This window comes from Rosa chinensis, chromosome 4 (genome assembly GCF_002994745.2).
Source record: "Rosa chinensis cultivar Old Blush chromosome 4, RchiOBHm-V2, whole genome shotgun sequence".
Lineage (NCBI taxonomy): Eukaryota > Viridiplantae > Streptophyta > Magnoliopsida > Rosales > Rosaceae > Rosa > Rosa chinensis.
In genome coordinates, this window is record NC_037091.1 from 61,505,974 (window position 1) to 61,516,110 (window position 10,137).

The window sequence follows — 10,137 nt, forward strand, 5'->3', positions numbered from 1 at the left end:
AAATTCGGTTTATGTCACACTTTAGAATGCCGTAGAATATCCGAGAATGAAAATGAAGAGGGGTGAGAATAGTGACTTCTCTTTTATCCAACTTTTGGATCAACTGCTCTGTACAAGTCCACAACCTATAACCCGTGAAGCTCTAATTGACTTGTAGGCTTGCGGCAGGCACATGGCACATTCAAATTTGGCTACTTGCAATTATAAAAGTTTCACCAAATTCACTAAACTGGTTTCTTTTGGCAACAAAATTCTCTAGTTGTTTACCAAATAACCACTTGAATCCAAAAGTCTCACAATTAGGTCATTTCTGATTTGATCCCAATAGGTTCGAGTCTTTGGGTCAAAACCAAAATGATAAAGGAGTATAGTTACAATTAGGGACGAGGAATATTATTTATTACGATGGTCTATTCATTGATTTTGGTGGTCTTGCACTGTCGGTGCATACAATTCTCTCCATGTACGGGGAATATTATTTATTACGATGGTCTATTCATTGGTTTTGGGGGTCTTGCACTGTCGGTGCATACAATCCTCTTCATGGACGGGGAATATTATTTATTACGATGGTCTATTCATTGGTTTTGGTGGTCTTGCACTGTCGGTACATACAATCCTCTCCATGGACGGGGAATATTATTTATTACGATGGTCTATTCATTGGTTTTGGTGGTCTTGCACTGTCGGTACATACAATCCTCTCCATGTACGAGGAATATTATTTGTTATGATGGTCTATTCATTGGTTTTGTTTGACCACCAAATGATAGCTTGCTACGTATGTAAATTTTTAAGTACTATGAACATTTTTAATGTACACGAATTAATAGTAGGAGCATTACAAACATAAAATAAAAAAAAAAAAATTTAATTGAGTGGGCGGACCTATCACACGACAAGATCGCCTTACCTAAATTGTCTTCATGTAGCAGCAGTTTCTATACTTAACAGACACAGGATCGTTAACTTGGCTATTAATTTTTCTCCTTGGTGAAACAAAATGAAAGTAATGGCTTTGCAATGCAGCAAACTTGAAGATGAAGCATCATTCATCAAAGCAACACTGACAAGAGAGAGGTAGGGTCGTCATGATCATCAACATGGGATCTTTTCTTGTTGCAAATAGTAGTAGGCACATATATTTTCCAATTGGCCACTGGATCAAAGCTCTGTTCTCTACAAGGGCATCAAAGCCAACCCACCCCCCTTATTAATTTAAACAACATGATGATGAACAGCATTCAATACAAGGAGGTGTTTGTCGGATACCCTCAAAGAGTTACAAGAAGTAAGATTTATCCAATTCCACAGCAGAAAAACACCATCACCATTTATACACAGAGCAAAGAGAATACCAAAAAAAAAGCAAAACTTTATTTACAAAAAGAAGAAGCAAAAAAAAAAATTTGCAACTGTGAGTGGCAACACTGGCCTGTGCTGTGACACATGATTTCCCCAGAGAAAAGGGTAACGCTAGAAACAAGAAAAAAGTAAAAGAGGTGGGGGTTGAGGGTAATTATATGCCAGAAAAGCAAAGGGGAAAAACCAGTGAGACCCTCTCTCTCTCTCTCTCATTTCCTTTGTATACAGTGTAGTCAATTCAGTGTTAGATCTTTGCTCCAAGTAAAAGGGCACCTGCAAGAAGAAGAAACAAGAGAACACCCAAAAACCCAAAACCAGCAAAGCTCTCATCTCTTTTGATGATTGAGTAGTGAAGCAGACAAAGCCTTCTCATTGAGACCCATTCAAAACCCACTACCTCCTACCTGTCATATCTTCAAAGCTCCTTTTTTTCCTTTCTGATTAGAAACCCTCCAATGTCCATGAAAGCTCTTCTGGGTTGGTTCCATAGTGAAGCCATTAGCTTTAATTTTCCCTGAAAATGAGGGAAAGTGGAGGTTGATTAAATAAATACAGACAAAGAAGCTAAAGGCATACCCAAGTCATTATCTTTGTCGCTCATTGTCTTCCTGCTTGTGTTGGTCTTCAGAATTCAAACCAGAAAATGAGGAAGCATGGATGGCAGCTCCCTTATCATCCTCTTCAGGTTTTTTTTTTTTGGTTTTCAGAAATCTTGGCATTGTTTTGTAACATATAGCTCAGAAGAGAAAAGGCTGAATTTTGGTGTTGTTTTATATCTGAAGGTGGTGGCTGTAGCTGTGTTTCTGGCTTTGGCCTTTGCTTTTTATGTCTTCTTTGCTCCTTTTGTTGGGAAGAAGATTTTCCAGTATATTGTGATCGGCCTCTACACTCCTCTTGTAAGCATTCCTTTCTTAAATTTGTTTTGGTTTATTAACTTTTTGCTCATTTTTGGTGGGTTTAAGATCCGTGATTTCTCTGCCTGGCATGTGAATTATGTGTTTGCTTTCTCCAATCTGGGTTCTTGAACTTCAGGGTAGTTCAATTTGTGGTCAATTTTATTATTTGTTCTTGAACTTCAGGGTAGTTCAATTTATATTGGTAAAATTTTTATTATTTGAAATATGTATTGTCTGATAAGGAAAATGGGTGCTGGTCTTTTGGTCTTGTAAGAACTCCTGCTGGTCTTTTATGCATGTTTCAAACTTGATGTGTGGACAGAAGCGCATTATTAGCTTGTGTGAGGTAGAGTGATTGTTACAAAACCCTGTAGATGAACAAACTAGCTCATGCGGACTATCTGTGCGCCATTGCTTTAATATCGAACTAATTGTGTGCCGATTTTTTTTTAGTCAATTTGAACTTCAAGGAGTCAATCCATCACACTTAATGCCCTTTATTTTCATGGCTTTGAGATTTAGAACCAACACATTTGTTTTAAGTGATAATTCAGACCCACACATATTCAACATATCTGGTGAATCGTGATTCCAAAAAGTATTTAGTAAAATAGAAAAAAGTATACTCAGCTGACTAAAGATTGAGGTTTAGAGATATGAAATCTGGAGGCTCCAAGTGCTTTATCTGAATGCCAGTTAACAAAAGATATGTAATTTGTCATAAATTTACATCCATTAAATCCGGTATTATTACAAATGTCCTATCAAGTAATATTTCTTTTCTTTCCAGATTACATGTGTCTTCAGCCTATATATATGGTGTGCAGCTGCTGATCCCGCAGATCCAGGAGTTTTTAGGTCAAAGAAATATCTCAATATTCCGGCCAATGAAAAGCATCCTAGAAGCAAAGATTCTAAACTTTGTGGGGAATCAACATCATCGATGCATGAAGCTAATGATGTGACAGTTGGAGGAAGACCTCTGGACAAGGATGCACTTGGCAAACTTGGTACTTCAAAAGCGTCCAACAGTGATATTGAAGTGAAGGGTGCTTCCTCAGAAAATTCGTCTTGCTTAATGTTGCTTTTCTCACCATGTGCTTATATCTGCGATTGCTCCGGATCAAGTGAAGAATCTTCATTGCACCAAATGAGTGAAGAAGGCATGTTCTATTGCAGTTTGTGTGAAGTTGAGGTGTGTAAATGCTCTTAAATGCCTAGATTCATGATTTCCACACAAGTATTCAGTTGTGTTTTTCAATCTATAACAACTAGAGTTAAAGGACTCATTGAGGTATCAGTTCGATGACATTCCATGTAGATATTTGGCATGCTGCCTTGGCATTTCACCTAGGAGATTTATAAATTGAAAATGATTAATTCGCTTTTTCTTCTTCTTCAAGACTAAGAACAAAGAAATATGGAAGCTCGAATAAAAAGTGATGTGTCTAGAATGATTGTACTGTTAATATCTCCTCATGCTCACATGGTGTTTCCTTGATACAGGTTTTCAAGTACAGCAAGCACTGCAGAGTTTGTGACAAATGTGTTGACCGTTTTGATCATCACTGCAGGGTATGAAGGATTTTGATTTGTTGTATATTCTTTTATTGTGCTTACATAGTTCCTGTAATGGCAATTACATGTTCACGTTGTAGTGGCTCAACAACTGTATTGGAAAAAAGAATTATCGACAATTTTTCACCCTTATGGTTACTTCTCTCCTCTTGGTAAGCATAAGTCTCCGCTATGTGCCTTTGTGAGGATATTTCATATGTTCAGACCTACAACCACCAACATAAACTGGATTTTCCAATGATTCTGTAAATTATCAATTTGCAGCTAATCTTACAATGGTCAACTGGAATCTTTGTGCTTATCTGCTGTATTATTGAGAGGAAGCACATCTCTGTGGATATATCTACAAAGTTAGGAAGCAGTTTTTCTTTGGTGCCTTTCGTCATTGTCGTGGTTAGTCTCTGCTAGTATATCTCTTGTTTTGGATTAAGCTTCAAGTCCTGATGTACCATCTATAAATTCAAGCCTTTCTCTATTTTCACTTATGAGGAGAAACAATTCCTTGGATTATATTGCAGGCAGTGTGCACCCTTTTGGCTATGATTGCAACCCTGCCACTTGCTCAACTTTTCTTTTTTCACATCCTCCTTATAAAGAAGGTAAGCATTGTAAATGCGTCCTATTATCATTTTGACATTTCTTTTAGGTGAATATCATAAATGGTTAACGAGCTGATTATCTTTAAATGAATCCAATGCAGGGAATCAGCACATATGATTACATCATTGCTTTAAGGGAGCAGGAGCAAGAGCAACAAGGAGTTGGGGGTCAGCACAGTCCCCAAATGTCTCCTGCAAGCTCACTTACTGGATTAAGCAGTGCAAGCTCCTTTACTACCTTTCACCGAAATGCATGGTGTACACCTCCGCGACTGTTCCTTGAAGATCAGGTAATTTGGCAGCTTGCCAGACCATAGATCTTTTAGTGATTCTCATTTGTGTTTACACTGCTTCTTTCAAAATTCATTGCCTTTCCAAGGGTGATGGATTCCCAATTGATGGACCTTTTGTCAAATTTCTCCCCCTTGGCTGGAGCTGGTATCTGTTTAAGCAGCAGCAGTGAAAAGACAATAAACAGTTTGGCCTGAAATTTGTGCTGAGAGCCTATTAGTTGGGATCGTTGCAATGCATTTCTATAAGTTTTAATGAGAAATCTATAAGTCAGGGTGCTATGTTGTACTTTAATTATCATGACCTTTCTGGATGTAGGGTGGAGATTCTTATAAATGACCTAGTTTTTACTCGTGTAAATAGGAGTAGACTAAACATGGCAGTAGCATTCAGGTTAAAGATGAATCTAAAACAAATGTTCTGATTGGTTTTTCTGCTTTGGTTTCCTTCCAGTTTGATGTTGTACCCCCTGAGACTGGATCTGTTAGCTCATACGGGAAAAAAATGGTGGGAGAGGAACCAACTAAGAAGAAGAATACTGGAACGGTAAAGATCAGTCCGTGGACTCTGGCAAGATTAAATGCAGAAGAGGTATCAAAAGCTGCTGCAGAGGCCAGAAAGAAGTCTAAGATCCTGCAGCCTGTGAGACGTGATACTCCTTTTCGACTGGAAAGAGACAATAGCTTTGGCAGCAGTGGCCGCCGGATGGTTCCAAAGCCTGACAATAACAGAAGACGAACTACCAAGCGGGTGCGCCTCCCAGCTGACCTTCCTGTGGAGGCTTTAACAAAGGGCACAGCTAAAGCTGTTGATAAAGGTTTTACTGAGACATCGACTAGTTTGGCCCCTCTTCAGCTTGAAGCTCGGAGTGCTTTCCAAACAAGCCGAGCTATGTCAAGCTCCATAGGGATAGCAGCTTCTTCTCCTGAGAGCAGTTTAGACTCACCTGATATCCATCCCTTCCGGGTATCCTCATCAGGAGCAGAAGAGGCAAGGCGGCTAACAGGTCTGCCTGCCGCTATTGCAGCTGCTCAGAAGGGAATCCCACTGTCAAGGTCAACTAGTGATGGTGGATATGACGCATCTGGTGGAGAAGATAGTGACAGGGTTCCTCCCAGAAATGTTGAAAGGTCAACAGCAAACTGGAGTAGCCTTCTCTTGGGCTCTGAACAGGATGAAAGGGTTGTCAAACAGAAAGCAGCATCTTCTAGCCTGGCTAACAGTAGAAAGCTCTGATCAATTGTGTCTTAATGAAACTTAGGTCATTTTGATTGGTTTCGTCAAGAGGGGCAGTTCAATATTCTTTCATTTGTGGGCTGTAATTGGCCTTGAGATCTTAGTTTCGAGGCTTCGTGGCAAGGCATGGCATGCGCTGTATAGAAAACTGTATGATTTTGGTTTTAACTGAAATGCACACTTTGTATCTTGTCTGAAAAACTTAATTGCAGATTCTGGTTGATTTCACCGACTGCCTGAATGGCAAGTTTGCTGTCACAAGACTCTGAAATTTGCCCTGTGTAGTCGTCTTTTCTTAAAAGCAATGGTTCATGGATAGCTTCGCTAGATCTCTTATTGCAGTTATTGAATGAACTTTTGTAAATGAATATTGGGTATGCTGGATGTTATGGCCAAACATTCCGAAAATGCTAGTAAAATTATTCCTGATCATACTAGGCGATAAAAGGTGGACCTGAATGCCCGGTCTGCTTCCTTTTTCTCTCCTTTGAAGTTTGAACCATTCAAACTTTACAACAAAATTCAATCACCCAAATCAAACTTAAAGATCACTAAAAAGAGTTCTAGTAGGTTATGCTACAAGATGGCACAAATTATGGGAGTAAGACTAACCAACCAACCAAATTTCTACCTAGAAAAAGTGGGTAGCAATTCCACTGATGTTCTTCAAGATGTCCTGGTCATTTGTTCTTTGATCACCTGCTCTAAGTTGAGGAAGAGGAGAAGAAATGAGACTCGAGGAAAGAGGACCAAAACGCTGGTCAAGAGTTGGATCACAGTGTTTTTAACCGCTGCAACTAAGCATTTAGTTGTAAATTGAAGGACAGAGTGCATTGAGGCTTGGATCATTTGCATAAGAAGGATTTCATTCCTTTACTGTCCAACAGATAATAGTATTGCAGATACACTAATGCAAATGATTTACACACAACAGTGGTACTTGTTAATCTCCTTATGGAGCTACATTAAACTCCAAGATGATCTGCGGACAACAGAGACATCCATTTCCCACCATTATAAAGACAGATCATGTTGCCCCAAAATAACAAATTAAACACAGATATCAATCATATCATACAATTCATATCGCAACAATATATGTACAAGCTAGTATCACATCGTTTGCATTATTCACCATTTGATTACACTAACAAGAGCAACCATTGTCGGAGGGTGGGTGACTAGCTAACCTCATCCTCATCATCGAACATAGGCAACCGAAACAAGATGAGGAACTTTTCCATCATCGAAAGGCAGGCTCACATACTCGCTCGCAAACTCTTCAGCAATTTCCAACGCAAGCTCTCCATGCACAGCCTTGCAATACATATACAGCACCGTATTCGCAGCAGCATGATAGAGCAGTACCAGCATATGAGCCGTCGAAAACACCACAATCTGCAACACAAATGCCAGACTCTTCCAATTCCTCCACCCATCAGTAGCCCCAACCAATCCCAACTCCGAAACCGTGCTGCAGAATCCTAGAATCCCGGACAAGGCCCCGAAAAACACCACCAACGACAACGCCACCCCTCGCATTCCCCGGATCAGATTCGCACTCCGACACAATGCGTTAAACCCCCAACGCGGTTCGACCACAGCGACTACACCGGCTAGAGTCCAATTCACTTGAAGATACAACAAAACCAGCAACACAGAGATGGCAACCACAGCAGAGAGCCCAACGAAATAAGGCGAAGAGAACTCCATTTCGAGGCCAGCCATCTCAAAAACTCCAACCACCAAGAACAAGAAGAGCACAGCAACAAGAACAACCAACAAAAACACGATGTGGGAAGCAACAACAGTACCCAATACTGGCCAGAACGAAACCCTGACGGATCGGACAGCGGATATGAACTTGACCGGGCGGCCATAGAAGCCGTGGAAGACGCTGTAGGTGATTGAGCCGAGAGCGAAGAGAGAGAAGACGAAGACGAAGAGGGCGAAAGCGAGAGCGAGGAGTAGGGTCTTGGTGGTCGGGAGGGAGGAGGGTTGGTCAATACTGAAGAAGAATTTTTGGGTATTGTGCGGTATACGCTCGGCGATGAGGTTGTGGAGAGTTGGGTAGACGACGGAGGAGAAGGAGATGGGGAGGAGGAAGACGACGGAGAGGGCCAAGAAGTGGCGGGAGTGGGCGTTGATGATGCGCTTCGATTCGGTGAGGATGCGCTTCGATTCGGTGAGCATGGTCCAGAGGTTTAGGGGTGGAGAAGCCATGGCGGAAGAAACGTCGTCGTTTGGCTGCGGGTGAAGGAGGAAGAAGGATGGTCAAGTTTCAGTTTTGGGTTGGATATTTTGGATGGAAGTGACAACTTGGGTTTTGCTTGTTCGAGCTGAAATGGGATGAATGGGTTGGACTGTTGGACTGGGTCATGGTCAGTGCGCGCCTCTACCAGGTCAAACCAAAGCTATATTTTGGATTGAATTCCCTTTTTTTTTTTCTTAATTAAGAAAGAGAAATATTAAATAGGGCTACATATAAGGTTTTTTTTTTTTGGTTGAATTTCTTGATGATATTTATGGTTAGATTAAAATAATCATTACATATTATTTTGCTGTCATCTATAGACAGACAAAAAGTTGTAATGAAAATCACGACGATACATAAGATAGGTCTACAGTTTACTCATTTGCTCACTTATTAAAAAACAAGCCTATTCCAGTATTTCACTATGGACTAGTATGCATAGTAATAGGCTAAAGTTTAAAGCTAAAAAAAAATTAAATTTTCCCCTTGCCCTTCAAACTAGACTTCTCTTGAGCCTTTTTTTACTAGCCTTTTATTAATGAAGGTTCTGGTTTGACCCAAAAAAAAACAAAACACATAGTCCCACCATCATAAACACAAAGATCATCCATTCAAAAAAACACAAAGATCATATTGACCGAAAAAATAAACACAGATATCATTCAATTCTTGCCACAACATTACATGTACAAGTATCATATCGTTTGCATTATTCACCATTTGATTACACTAACAATAACAAGGACTGGACTGCGAACCATTCTCAGTGTGTGACTAATTAACCTCATCCTCACAGAGCATTGGCAACCGAAACAAGATGAGGAACTTTTCCATCATCGAAAGGCAGGCTCACGTACTCGGTCGCAAACTTTTCACCAATCTCCAACGCAAGCTCTCCATGCAGAGTCTTGCAATACAAAAACAACACCGTATTTGCAGCAGCATGATAGAGCAGTGCCAGCGTATGACCCATCGAAAAATACAAAATCAGATAAACAGATGCCAAACTCATCCAATTCATCCACCCATCAGTAGTAGCCCCATCCAAATCCAACTCAGATTTCGAGATGAAGAACCCCAAAATCCCAGTCCACGCCCCGAAAAGCACCATCAAAGACAACGCCACCCCTCGCATTCCCTTGATCAAATTTGCACTCCGACTCAATGCGTTAAACCCCCAACGCGGTTCGAGGACAGCAACTACACCAGCCAGAGTCCAATTCACTTGAAGATACAACAAAACCAGCAACAGAGGAATCGCAACCACAACACAGATCCCAACGAAATAAGGCGAAGAGAACTCCATTTCGAGACCAACCATCTCAAAACATCCAACCACCAAGAACAAGAACAGCCCAGCAACAAGAACAACCAATAAAAAGACGATGTGGGAAGCAAGAACAGTACCCAATACTGGCCAGAACGAAACCTTGACGGATTGGACAGCCGATATGAACTTGACCGGGCGGCCATAGAAGCCGTGGAAGACGCTGTACGTGATTGAGCCGATAGCGAAGAGAGAGACGACGAAGACGAAGAGGGCGAAAGCAAGAGCGAGGAGTAGGGTCTTGGTGGGAAGAGAGGGTTGGTCAAAGTTGGAAATCTTGAACAATTCGGCGATGAGGTTTTGGAGAGTTGGGTAGACAAAGGAGGAGACGGAGATGGGGAGGAGGAAGACGATGGAGAGAGCCAAGAAGTGGCGGGAGTGGGCGGTGATGATGCGCCTCGATTCGGTGAGGATTGTCCGAAAGTTTAGGGGTGGAGACGGATTTGCCATGGCGGAATAAACGTCGTGGTTTGGTATGGAAGAACTTGACGGAGTTGCTATGAAGTTGGATAATTTGGATGGAAGAGCTTGGTTTTTTGTATACAAGTGTGAACTGGGTTTGGGATGAGAAATGAATGGGTTGGACTGGGT

The 10,137-nt window shown here is 41.1% G+C and overlaps 3 protein-coding genes across 3 annotated transcripts; 1 reads left to right on the forward strand and 2 right to left on the reverse strand.

Annotated features, from left to right (window-relative positions):
• The first annotated feature begins 1,343 nt into the window (after window positions 1-1,343).
• Window positions 1,344-6,292, forward strand: LOC112196703 (probable protein S-acyltransferase 22). Its single transcript, XM_024337119.2, has 9 exons — window positions 1,344-2,050; window positions 2,148-2,261; window positions 3,052-3,456; window positions 3,768-3,836; window positions 3,920-3,991; window positions 4,104-4,232; window positions 4,358-4,438; window positions 4,540-4,728; window positions 5,183-6,292. Exons 1-9 carry the CDS (start codon window positions 2,009-2,011, stop codon window positions 5,963-5,965), a joined length of 1,884 nt encoding a protein of 627 aa, XP_024192887.1. The 5' UTR covers window positions 1,344-2,008; the 3' UTR covers window positions 5,966-6,292.
• Window positions 6,293-7,165: 873 nt separating this feature from the next.
• LOC112199717 lies at window positions 7,166-8,188 on the reverse strand. Its single transcript, XM_024340692.1, has one exon. The coding sequence runs from the start codon at window positions 8,186-8,188 to the stop codon at window positions 7,166-7,168; it is 1,023 nt and encodes a 340-aa protein (XP_024196460.1).
• Window positions 8,189-8,850: 662 nt separating this feature from the next.
• LOC112197306 lies at window positions 8,851-10,137 on the reverse strand. The gene has a single exon (XM_024337925.2). The coding sequence runs from the start codon at window positions 9,994-9,996 to the stop codon at window positions 9,010-9,012; it is 987 nt and encodes a 328-aa protein (XP_024193693.1). The 5' UTR covers window positions 9,997-10,137; the 3' UTR covers window positions 8,851-9,009.

Coding starts and splice junctions, on each gene's coding strand:
- LOC112196703 (XM_024337119.2), top strand. CDS start 2,009: ATGAGGAAGCATGGATGGCAGCTCCCTTATCATCCTCTTCAG. Junction 3,837..3,919: donor GTTTTGATCATCACTGCAGG/GTATGAAGGATT, acceptor TTCACGTTGTAG/TGGCTCAACAACTGTATTGG. Junction 4,729..5,182: donor GACTGTTCCTTGAAGATCAG/GTAATTTGGCAG, acceptor GTTTCCTTCCAG/TTTGATGTTGTACCCCCTGA.
- LOC112199717 (XM_024340692.1), bottom strand. CDS start 8,188: ATGGCTTCTCCACCCCTAAACCTCTGGACCATGCTCACCGAATCGAAG.
- LOC112197306 (XM_024337925.2), bottom strand. CDS start 9,996: ATGGCAAATCCGTCTCCACCCCTAAACTTTCGGACAATCCTCACCGAA.